Source organism: Pelophylax lessonae (genome assembly GCF_965119305.1).
Source record: "Pelophylax lessonae genome assembly, chromosome: 10".
Taxonomy (NCBI): Eukaryota; Metazoa; Chordata; class Amphibia; order Anura; family Ranidae; genus Pelophylax; species Pelophylax lessonae.
In genome coordinates this window covers 92,299,358-92,312,431 of record NC_138777.1, presented here as the reverse complement: position 1 = coordinate 92,312,431, position 13,074 = coordinate 92,299,358, and the positions used below count along the sequence as shown (strand labels likewise).

Below are 13,074 nucleotides of genomic sequence, written 5' to 3'. Positions count from 1 at the left end.
TGGTCGGCTAACCAACCTTTTAGCCACAGTGTACGCCTGAGAACCACTGCTGAGACTGATGCTCGCGCCATTAATGGAGTGGCGTCTAACGCCGCATCACACACAAACTGTAACCCCTGTATCATTTGTTCCAACAAATCTGATACCGCCTGAGGGACTTCTTCTAAGTCCCGGCGTAACCACTTGGTCCATTCAGTTACAGCCTGCGAAACCAGACCAATAGCTATTATAGGTCTGAAAGCTGATCCAATCAAGGAAAACATGGTGCGAGACATAGCTTCTATCTTGCGATCCACTGGATCTTTAAAAGACGGAGCGTCTTCTAAAGGAATAACCGTGGCTTTATTCAATCTAGCAATTGGTGAATCCACCACAGGTGGTTCTGTCCATTTCTTAATAAGGGTTTCCTCAAACGGATAACGCCTGTCAATGCGTTTAGAAATAGTAAAAGTGCGTTTTGGCAGACGCCATTCTTCTTCGATTGGATTGCCAAAACATTTGGGCAATGGAAAAACCTTCGCCACTTTGATGCGTTTTTTAGTCCCAAAAGGGATTTCAGTTTCAGCTATTTCTGATGGAATACCCTGTAACCTTAAGGTCTCTTGAACAGATACAATGAGTGCGTTTACCAACGCTTCCTCTCGGGCTATGGCGGATGCCGAAACATCCTCCTCACTGTCTGAAGAGACAGGACCCGAGACACCAATCCCAGATGAAGTACCTGCAACTGCAGAAATAGGCTCAGAGTCTGAATCCGAGGTTTCAGATAATAAGGGGTTAGGCGGGGGTCGCTTTCTTGCGCCCTGTCCCTGACAAGCCACTTCCACCCGGGACACAAAAGTTTCCATAATAGCTGACAATGATTCAATTGTCAATGGGGTGCTGGAGGATCCCGCAGACCCCTCGAGGGGATCCGGAGGAGATACATGAGTGGCAGGGTCCATGTTAATACAGGACACCTTTGCCAGCAAAACAAAAAAAACTTTTCTTTTTTTTTTTTTTTTTTTGTGTGTCTCCCCCTAGCGCAATAGCGCCCCTCAGAGTACCTGCTTCTCGATCCCAGAGAGAGAGAGAGGGACCCCCAAGGCTCACCAACCGATGCAGTGCAGTTTCCAAACAACTGCAGTCAGCGTCTGTCTTACACAGACTGGAAGGAGCTGTTTGCTTTTTCCCGGGTAGAAGGCGTGGCTCCGCCCCCTGTGTACGCCTTCCGGCGTTCCCAGCCCTCCACGAGGTAGCTGGGCTCACAAAACATGGCCGCCCCTATAGAAGAGACATAAGACTCCAAAAACATGGCGGCCGGCGTGACCTGAGGACATACATGCATTCGGTCTACGGCAAAATGGCGGCGGACCGCCGAAATCGTCTTCCCAGCACATCCACCTGCACTCTGCTAAGAGGTGATATATGGATCTACAGAGATACACTACACATAAGGTAGGATTATACCTCCTATGTCTGCTGTAATGTTACAGTCTGCTGGGTAGAGTGTTAGCTCTTAAACCAAGTCCACTTCCCACAAACACATGCTGTATTACAAGGGGGACTTGTAAGTATCAGATATATACTGACCATATATGGAGGGGCCCATAATACATACTGCCTCATAACGAGGAAAAAAGGGAACGTTTACTCACCATACCGAACCGACAGGCACCCTCTCTTCACAATACCCTCTCCACCGGGGTGGGGGTTTGTGGACGCCTCGACTCTCTGGTACCTGGCATCCAAGCGAGACTTTTAACTCGCAAAGTCAGTCCCTTCACTGGGACTCCGTCGCGGCCGACCCAGCGCGGAGCTCTGGTCTGCACGCGCTCGTAGGCAGAAACCGGGGTGACCACTGGATCTCAACATCCAGCCCGTCGCCCGGCCCCGCATACTTACTTGAATATGTCGCGGCCGACCAAGCGCAATGCCATGGTCTGCGCGCGCTCGTAGGCCGGCTGGGGTGACCGCAAGTGTCGCCCAGTCCGGCATTTTTGCTTGAAGATCTCACAGGAAAAAAACACTGGAGAAAACTACCTAAAAAATGTCTTTTTCTTAAAGAAAAAAAGTCTTGCCAGGACCAAAAGATCCCAGCAAGGAACTTAGGTCCTTACTCCTGACTAGACAGAAAAAAACTGATTCCCTGTAGCAGAGAGAGGGAGGATATACCCTCAGGGACTGCCCCTAAGGTGGAGCCAGAACGTTTTGTCTTTCTGCCTAGTCCTACTCCTGCGGAGACAACATAACCCAGCTCTTGAGAATCAAGAAGACTACGTCTGTCAATGAGCGATAGAGAAATAGGGTTCTCTTCCGTTCCAAAAAACTGAACGGAACGGACGAAAAACTGATGTCAGCGGATGGTCATCCGCTGACATCCGTATTTACATAGAGATACATTATGTCCGTTTTTCATCCGCAAACGGATGGGATGAAAAACGGACATACGGAACGCCCGTGTGAAAGAGCCCTTAGATGTTATAAAGTTGCACTGCGTAAATAAATCTGGATAAAAACTGTCTTTATTTCAGGCCGTAAAGCAACAAAATGGGGGCGATTCTTTTCTATACCCACTGTACATGAATAACTAATCAATTAGCTGCAAGTGATGTTCAAAAAAGTCGAGAGGTATGCTTATTAGTAAAACACCAACAAAATAAATAACTACTATCCATTCTTATACCATCATAAATTAATATAGATGTATTTAATCTTTCATTTTAATGGCCGGGATCTATAAATCTTCACATACTTACAAATTATATGTTGTTCATTGGCGATGTATGTAAATGTGTGGGAAATTTCCATAATATAAAACATGACTAAGCTATGAGAAGTAATAAAATTATATACACACACATATACACACACACACACACACACACACACACACACATACAGTGCCTTGCTAAAGTATTCGGCCCCCTTGAATTTGAACTTTGCGACCTTTTGCCACATTTCAGGCTTCAAACAAAGATATCAAACTGTAATTTTTTGTGAAGAATCAACAAGTGGGCACAATCATGAAGTGGAACGAAATTTATTGGATATTTCAAACTTTGTTAAATAAAAAACTGAAAAATTGGGCATGCAAAATTATTCAGCCCCTTTACTTTCAGTGCAGCAAACTCTCTCCAGAAGTTCAGTGAGGATCTCTGAATGATCCAATGTTGACCTAAATGACTAAAATGCACCTGCACTGTGATAGTCTCAGAGGTCCGTTTAAAGCGCAGAGAGCATCCTGAAGAACAAGGAACACACCAGGCAGGTCCAAGATACTGTTGTGGAGACGTTTAAAGCCGGATTTGGATACAAAAAGATTTCCCAAGCTTTAAACATCCCAAGGAGCACTGTGCAAGTGATAATATTGAAATGGAAGGAGTATTAGACCACTGCAAATCTACGAAGACCTGGCCATCCCTCTAAACTTTCAGCTCATACAAGGAGAAGACTGATCAGAGATGCAGCCAGGAGGCCCATGATCACTCTGGAAGAACTGCAGAGATCTACAGCTGAGGTGGGAGACTCTGTCCATAGGAAAACAATCAGTCGTATACTGCACAAATCTGGCCTTTATGGAAGAGTGGCAAGAAGAAAGCCATTTCTTAAAGATAGCCATAAAAAGTGTCGTTTAAGGTTTGCCATAAGCCATCTGGGAGACACACCAAACATGTGGAAGAAGGTGCTCTGGTCAGATGAAACCAAAAATCGAACTTTTTGGCAACAATGCAAAACGTTATGTTTGGCATAAAAGCAACACAGCTCATAACCCTGAACACACCATCCCCACTGTCAAACATGGTGGTGGCAGCATCATGGTTTGGGCCTGCTTTTCTTCAGCAGGGACAGGGAAGATGGTTAAAATTGATGGGAAGATGGATGGAGCCAAATACAGGACCATTCTGGAAGAAAACCTGATGGAGTCTGCAAAAGACCTGAGACTGGGACGGAGATTTGTCTTCCAACAAGACAATGATCCAAAACAAAGCAAAATCTACAATGGAATGATTCACAAATAAACATATCCAGGTGTTAGAATGGCCAAGTCAAAGTCCAGACCTGAATCCAATCGAGAATCTGGGGAAAGAACTGAAAACTGCTGTTCACAAACGCTCTCCATCCAACCTCGCTGAGCTCGAGCTGTTTTGCAAGGAGGAATGGGCAAAAATTTCAGTCTCTCGATGTGCAAAACTGATAGAGACACACCCCAAGCGACTTACAGCTGTAAACGCAGCAAAAGGTGGCGCTACAAAGTATTAACTTAAGGGGGCTGAATAATTTTGCACGCCCAATTTTTTTAGTTTTTTTATTTGTTAAAAAAAGTTTGAAACATCCAATAAATTTCGCTCCACTTCATGATTGTGTCCCACTTGTTGTTGATTCTTCACAAAAAATTACAGTTTTATATCTTTGTTTGAAGCCTGAAATGTGGCAAAAGGTCGCAAAGTTCAAGGGGGCCGAATACTTTCGCAAGGCACTGTAGATTAGTTCTGATTTTATTGGCAACATCATCGCAACGAAGGCTAGCCGCACAATATACAATTTTCCTTTAGATTTACCAACTATATAATACGAGGTCAAACCGAGGGTGCAGGGTGTCCTGGGGTCTGGGGGGGGGGTAACAGTGCACCCACACTGCATGGATGATCGTCCCTGGTAAACAGTTTGGGATAAAACGGTGGTGGGGGGGGGGGGTGTTGAGGGTAACAGGACAGTTGCGAGCACCGATCTCCTCCTCTCTCTTCCGCAGCTGTCAGGTGAAAAGCCATACAGGAAGAGATCAGTGCTTGCAAATGTCCCACTGCTGCACTGATCATCCCTGTATGCTCCTCTCAGGATGGAGAGCGGAGGAAGGGGCTGGTAAACATGTCATTTACCAGCCCCTTCTTTTTCTCAATTGGACACCGTGATCGATCGATCGATTCCGTGTCCTTTAATAACTGAACGTAGTAAAACTGTTTATGAGTGAACATGACAGCCCATTCACACAGCCGCGACAGGATTTTGTGGAGCGACCTGTGAAGTCGCGGTGCACAGAGTGCACCACGACCTCGGCGCGACTTGCACGGACTTCATATAATTGCAGTCAATGCAAGTCGCCTCCAGGTCGCCCCAAAGTAGTACAGGACCCTTTTTCTAAGTCGGAGCGACTTGTGTCGCTCCTATTAGAACGGGTCCTGTACTATTCAATGGCCAGCGACCGACCGCGACTTGTCAGGCGACCAATTCGCCTGACAAGTCGCGCTAGTGTGAATGGACCCCGATAGATGTAAAACATAATATAGAATAGATACATAAGATATGTAAAACATAATATAGAAAAAAAACAAAACACAAACTACTGACACAGTCAGCGTCCCCCCCCCCCCCCCCCCAAAAAAATACAAAAATAAGTTGTAGAAAAATAAACAACATTGTAAAAACCTAAAACACTTTTAATTTGTATGTAATCAGGCAGGCCCAACTACATAGTTGAAGATTAATCTAAAATAAAATTGAATAAGAATAATTTGTGGCCAGGGAAGAAATAAATGTAGGGCCCATTCAGACCCATTCATTCTCATGTAATGTATTAGCGCAAGTTGAATTTGAATGAACATCAGTCACCACACTAGCTGCGAGTACTTATTTTTAAAGGGGAAAAGGCAGAATTTATTTTTAAAGCATTTGTTAACCTAAAAACAAAAAAAATAACTGTGCAAACAAAACCGTGATCAATGCATCCAAAAATAGCGTGTCTCTCTTGTGAATCAAAAAAGTGCTCTATGCTAATAGTTCAAATCCTGTGTGGGTAGCTTTCCTTGTATCCCCAGTGCTAAATCACCAGTGGTGGAAAATTTGGGGTGTAGCCTCCACCGGGTGTCCTTCACCACACTCAAGCCACACTAGCTGCTTACCGGATCAAAATGACCCCTATTACAGGCAGTCAGAATGGGCATCAATAACCAGAAACAGCAATCCTTCCTCAGAATTCTCCTCACCAGGTTTATCACAAACGTGGTAGGCACCGGGCCAAGTCTGGCTGTTTTGAATGCTGTAAGATTTTGAATTTGGCGCCGCCAGTACCCCGGAAGTCATGTCATGACTTCCAGGTATTTGGCGGCGCAGAATTCAAAGAAAGAGACTCGGTCAGACGGCGGCGAAGGTAAGATTTCCGGGTCTCCCGGTGGAACAGGAGACCCGGGCGAGCCGCAAAAGGCGGCGGGAGGTTACGTCCCCTCCCGCTCCTTGTAATAACAGCCAAGCAGCTTCTAAGCCGCATCGGTTGTCATTCCAAAACAGACAACCGGCGGCTATGGACACCGGTACCGAGGTGATTGCCAATAATCGGTCGATCCACATTATATATTCATATATGTTTGTTCATTTATGCATTGATTGATTTATGCATTGATGTAATTTATTTATTTATTCACAATTATTTATCACGCAGTCAACATTTATGTGCAATTATTGTGAAGGTACTCACTTATTTATAAATGACTAATTTAATTAATAAATGTGCAATTATTTAATTACAGATAAAAAACACATAGGTGTTTGGTTGAACATTATACTTGAGTGTGGTCACCTATCCCCCCTAAGTTTACAATGCTGATTATCCCGTCAGGATAAACAGCATTTACAAGAAACCAGTGTGCATGAAGTCTAAAAGTGGTTGTAAACCTTAGACATGAAGCATATTCCTCTATAATGTGTACTTGTGTCACTCCAGAGCACCGAGTGTCATTTCTGTCTGCTGCTTTGTTCCTCTGCTATCAGCATGAGTCACTTCTGACAAGTTTTCCTAACATTAATAGAAAAAAAAAAAGAGACCTCCAGCAGATTGACAGCTTCAGCACTGTTCCGGTGTCCCTTCCCTCCAATCAGCTTTTAGAGCTCTCCTCGCTGAGCTCTGCAGATTGTAACTTCAGCTCTTCATACCCTTTTTTTTTTTTTTTTTTTTGGAACTCTCAAACAAGTTTGTAAATTCTGCACTTTGAATGGCTGTAGAGAAGAGAAGAATGCAGATAGACAAAGATGAAACAAATCCTCCTACAGAGGTTGCATCACCTGAGGCCAGTCACTTCACTGGGTAGATGTAAGGGTTTACAACCACTTTAAAGGCAAGCATAATGCTGAAAAGTAGGTGCTTTAATCTGCCGAAATTACACCTAGATTGATAGAATAATTCCTCTGAAAGCACTTCTAGAACCCGGACTTCTGGTGTAAAAGGTAAAGTAGCCTGTCCTTCAACCATCTATGTGACAGCTTTCAGTGCCATGTTGACCATTTGCCAATTTAACACTGCCATATGGGTTTCAACTGTACAAAACCTATAACCCTAATCTACCCATTCTTATAATGTGTTCCTACTATGGAGGCTCTGGAAATTTAGAGCTAGGACCACAGTATATACAGAGGTCCCTTGGCGTGGGCACTGCGGTTTACACATAGATTTGCAAATGCGTGCAAACAAAACCCTTTGTATTTAATGTAACTTGTTAGACAGGGTCAATTTGGTGGTTTTGCTGGCTGGCAAGTGTGCTGGGCAATCCTTTGTTTGACATACGAGTTTCAATCCTAAACCTATGCAATTACTAATTTACAGAAAGTCAGTATATGCATACTTCTAGGCTTTGCTGGCACTATCAGAGGGATAACCCGACATGTAGAAATTGGGACTTCATGATGCCTACTATCCCAGATGTGCTTAAAGTAGAACTCCAGCCAAACGATTTAAGATTTTAAGAGTTTGGAAGGGGTTAAAGCTTTTGTTGGATTTTTATTGCTTTGTGTCCCCATTGTGGATATATTCCTTTACTAATCTTTATAGTTGCAAGAGAGAAGAGGATGGGGAAATGCTAGATTTTACAGTTGTCACTGCAACAGTAGCAGTGGGGAAATCCACCACTGGGGGAACTTATTCTGGCGACAGCTGTCAAAAGTGGGATTTCCCCTTATTTTGAGGAGAGATCACTTATGGTTGTACCTCTGGGGATAGGAAGAGTACAAGTGCATTAGCATGCAACACTTTCAAAGTCACACCACATGACAGCACTGGTGCTTGCCCATTATCCCTGCACTGTCACAAAAGGATGGGAAGAGTTCTCAGCCCTGTATAAGTTCCAATTGGAGTGAATCAGATCCTACGTGGAGCCATCTTTATTTGCTTCCAGTGACTGAAGGATACTTCTGGGGAAACAAAAAGGAAAAAGTATGTACTGCTGTGGGGATAAATCAACTGAAATGAGTGCTTTCCCTACACAGGCAAACCATAGGATCACTTTAATATCGCAACCCAGCCAAAACTAGAATTTTTTTTATACTAGCAGATTGAATACCCCAATAGCTTTATACACTATATTACCAAAAGTATTGGGACGCCTGCCTTTACACGCAGATTAAACTTTAATGGCATTCCAGTGTTACTCCATAGGGTTCATAATTGAGTTGGGCCACCCTTTGCAGCTATAACAGCTTCAACTCTTCTGGGAAGGCTGTCCACTAGGTTTAGGAATGTGTCTATGGGAATGTTTGACCATTCTTCCAGAAGCGCATTTGTGAGGTCAGGCACGAATGTTGGACAAGAAGGCCTTGATCGCAGTCTGTGCTCAAATTCATCCCAAAGATGTTCCGTCGGATTGAGGTCAGGACAGTCAAGTTCCTCCACCCCAAACTGGCTCATCCATGTCTTTATGGACCTTGCTTTGTGCACTGGTGTGCAGTCGTGTTGAAACAGGAAGGAACCATCCCCAAACTGTTCCCACAAAGTTAGGAGCATGAAATTGTCTAAAATGTCTTGGTATGCTGACGCCTTAAGAGTTCCCTTCACTGGAACTAAGGGGCCAAGCATAACCCCTGAAAAAACAACCCCACACATCATTAACCCCACTCCACCAAATGATTTTGACCAGTGTACAAAGCAATTTTTATAAAGACCTGGATGAGCAAGTTTGGAGTGTCAGAACTTGACTAGCCTTCACAGAGTCCTGACCTCAACCCAATTTGTCACCTTTGGGACGAATTCAAGCTCAGACTCCGAGCCAGACCTTCTCACCAACATCAGCGCCTGAGCTCACACATTTGCTTCTGAACAAAAATTGTCAAACATTCCCATAGACACACTAAACCTTATGGACAGCCTTCCCAGAAGAGTTGAAGCCTTTATAGCTGCAAAGGGTGGGACAAATCACTATAGAACGTCCCTCCAAAATGGATGAGAAAACGACGAGAAGAAAACTGGTCAGGGAGGCTGCCAAGAGGCCTACAGCAACATTAAAGGAGCTGTAGGAATATCTGGCAAGTACTGGCTGTCAACAATCTCCCGTATTTTTTATATGTCTGGGCTATGGGGTAGAGTGACAAGAAGACAAGCATTTTCTTACAAACAACAACATCCAAGCCCGTCTAATTTTTGCAAAAACTCCTCTGAAGTCTCCCAAAAGCATGTGGGAAAATGTGTTATGGTCTGATGAAACCAAGGTTGAACTGTTGGCCATTGTTACAAAATGTATGTTTGGTGCAAAAACAACATTGCACATCACCAAAAGAACACCATACTCACAGTGAGGCATTGTGGTAGCATCATGCTTTGGGGCTGTCAAAGTAAAGGGAATTATGAACAGTTCCAAATACCAGTCAATATTGGCACAACATCTTCAGGCTTCTGCTAGAAAGCTGAATATGAAGAGGAACTTCGTCATTCAGCATGACAACGACCCAAAGCATACATCCAAATCAACAAAGGAATGGCTTCACCAGAAGAAGAATAACGGTTTGGAATGGCCCAGCCAGAGCCCAGACCAGAATCCGATTGAAAAATCTGTGGGGTGATCTGAAGAGGGCTGTGCACAGGAGATACCCTCGCAAATCAGACAGATTTGGAGTGTTATTGCAAAGAAGAGTGGGCAAATATTGCCAAGTCAATATGTGCAATGCTGATAGACATACTCAAAAAGACTGAGCACTGTAATAAAATCAAAAAGGTGCCTAAACAAAGTATTAGTTTAAGGATGCGCATACTTGTGCAACCATATTATTTTAGTTTTTTAGTTTTACTTCCCTCCACCTAAAAGATTTCAGTTTGTTGTTCAACTGAGTTGTACAGTTTATGGCCCCTTTCACACGAACGATCCGATCAGATCCGCCTGTCAGTTTTTTTTTTTTTTTAGGCGGATCTGATCGGATCCTCCATGCATCCCTTTGGGGCAGCGGATGTCAGCGGACACATGTCCGCTGACACCCGCTGCTATCTGCATCCGATCCTGTCCGTGAAATCCGGACAGATGGAAACCTGATTTTCCATCCGTCCAGGGGATCGGACTAGAGCGGACAGGCGGTCCGTTCTCATCCGATTGCCCCATAGAGAGCAGCGGGGCTCTGACACCTCCCTCTCCGCACACAGAGCGGAGAGGGAGCTGTCACCTGCCCACTCAGCGGGGATCGGCAGATCGATCCCCCGCTGAGCAGAGAACGGACTGCCCCAGACAGCAGACTGTGTGAAAGGAGCCTATAGGTCACATGAAAAGGTGGAAAAGGTTCTGAAATGATTTATCTTTGTCTCATTTTTTTTTACATCACAGAAACCTGACATTTTAACATGGGTGTGTAGACTTTATATCCATGAGGAGGAACGTTCTCTCCAGCTAAGTACACAGCTCCTGCCACCTATTAGGGGACTTCATTCTCCCCTGCTGGATTCTACATACTGGTATATCCCCCATGGGTGCAATGTGTGCAGGAGTACGTGGGCCCCAAGGGGGTGGGGGCCCACTGTGCCCCACACAGTGTTGTGGGGAAACACCATCAGTTCCCCCTTTGTGACAAGTGCAGCTGCATCAGAGACACATGACAGCTGGGATTGGCTGTGCTTTAGCCCCACCTACTGGACCTGTGATTTAGCCCTACCCATTGGACCTGTAATTGGCTGTAAATTAGCCCCACTTACCGGACCACAGAGGAGGTGGTGAGCTGAAGCTGCATTACTGTGACAGTCCAGGGAGAGGGAGAACAGTGGTAAGCTGTGCATTAGAGGGGTGGGGGTCAGTTTGACTGTACTGTGATACAGAGGATCACTTATTACTGCACTCTGTGTTACTACTGACCCTGAACTTTGCAACACTTTATTTTGACACCTGAACTCTGCAGTAAGGAACGCAGAATTCAGGGGTCAGTAGTAATTGATGTAGAGTTCGGGGTGGGTAGTAGGTGACACAAAATTCAGTGATGCAGAGGTCATGGGACATTAGTAAGCGATTAGAGGTCAGTAGTAAGTCACTTAAAACTGACCCCTTCACAGGTACTGTGCTGTACAGTCCCTATTCAACACTCATTCTGTAAATGAACTGAGATTCTATTTAACCACACTGCTTTATATTGTTTATTCATTCTGAAACAAAAAAATTGAAGTCAGAAGCTACAAATACTTTAGCTGCTGTCATTTTTATTAGGACACTTACCTGTCCATGGATCCAGCATGGTCCTCACCTGAGCTGGATCCGCAACGGTCTTCAGGTCCAAGTGCCAGCATGCAACACTTACCTGTCCATGGATCCAGCATGGTCCTCACCTGAGCTGGATCCGCAACGGTCTTCAGGTCCAAGTGCCAGCATGCGAACACTTACCTGTCCATGGATCCAGCATGGTCCTCACCTGAGCTGGATCCGCAACGGTCTTCAGGTCCAAGTGCCAGCATGCTAAACACTTACCTGTCCATGGATCCAGCATGGTCCTCACCTGAGCTGGATCCGCAACGGTCTTCAGGTCCAAGTGCCAGCATGCTAACACTTACCTGTCCATGGATCCAGCATGGTCCTCACCTGAGCTGGATCCGCAACGGTCTTTGGTTCCAAGTGCCAGCATGCTAACTTTGGGAAGCTGGCTGTAAATGCTTCTGGCTTCACACTGTGAAAGTGTGAGCCGCACATTGTGAATGGTCCTGCAGCTTTCTGGGACCTGTGACGTTTTCCAGAAGACTGCCGGGAAAAGGCAAATAAAAGCCAAATAAAATAATAAAAATTAAGGGGGAAAAAGTAGGGGGGCATGAATTTCCACTTGCTGTTAGTCACGTCCACTGAAGTTAGAAAACACTGCCACTTTTTGCAGCAGTAAGATATTCAGTAGGTAGATCTCCAAAAAGGTTCCAAAAAACCAAGGAATGTTTCAATCACCGACTATCTGTTCATAGGCAAAAGATCAGCTTTGGGGTGGACAAACCCTTTAAATAAGTCACCATTTAGAACGTAAACCTCATTGCTAAGCCCAAATAAAACAGTTTTAGGTCTGTAGGCCATTACATGAAAAAGCCAACAAATAGCTCTAACATGACCCATGGTCAGAATATTTTACCTCTCTGGATGACATCAACCTCACCCACATTTCTGACATTAGCCACATAGTACGCTCAAACACCAACCATATCACACAATGAATAATGAGAAATAGATTTTCATGTTCTTACCCCAGGCCAGGAATTCTGTCACGTTCTTGTCCCGACGGAAAGCTGCTACATTGCATTCTTGACACAAGCAGACAAGGATGTCCAGAAGGGTTTCCACGCTTAAGGAGTGGCATCCAGCACCATGGGGTCCTTTGAGGACCAGGTCCTCCAAATCCTTCAGCCTTCTCTCCACAGACATTGTGACTATTCTCCCGCACCAAGGTGCTGGCAAAGTCCCACTCTTTCACGCCAGATCAAAAGAGCCCACTATGGCGCATATACAGTTCATCCAAAGTTCCGTAAAGAACGAAGTCTTGAAAACTTGACTGTAGAATGCAAGCTTGGTGGCTCCCAAAAAATTCTAGGCCCCAGTAAAGGGGTTTTGTTAAATTACACAGATAATATAAATACTTATTAAAAAATAAGCAGCACAGTGACATTTGGGGTGGGGGAAAAAAAAAATAGGGTGCGTTTGGCTATTTTCAATCTTCTCGCAGCTTACGGCCAACTTTGGGTACAGCGAGGAGCCAAGTCACTCAATCATAACACACACCTGGAGGTCTAAGCTCACCTTCTCCTTTGAGATCATACAGACCGTGCATCTACAGTCATCCATACAATCACCCAGCCACACTTTCCCCAGCCGTCACGCACACACGCATTCACACAGC

The 13,074-nt window shown here is 44.8% G+C and overlaps 1 protein-coding gene across 1 annotated transcript in view; it reads right to left on the bottom strand.

The window, feature by feature from the left end:
- Positions 1–12,720, bottom strand: part of CDC42BPG (CDC42 binding protein kinase gamma) — a 261,194-nt gene extending 248,474 nt beyond the window's left edge. The window contains exon 1 of the mRNA XM_082270319.1: positions 12,425–12,720. Coding sequence (XP_082126445.1) covers positions 12,425–12,602 — 178 coding nt within the window. The 5' untranslated portion in view covers positions 12,603–12,720. The remainder of the gene's footprint in view (positions 1–12,424) is intronic.
- Positions 12,721–13,074: the final 354 nt, after the last annotated feature.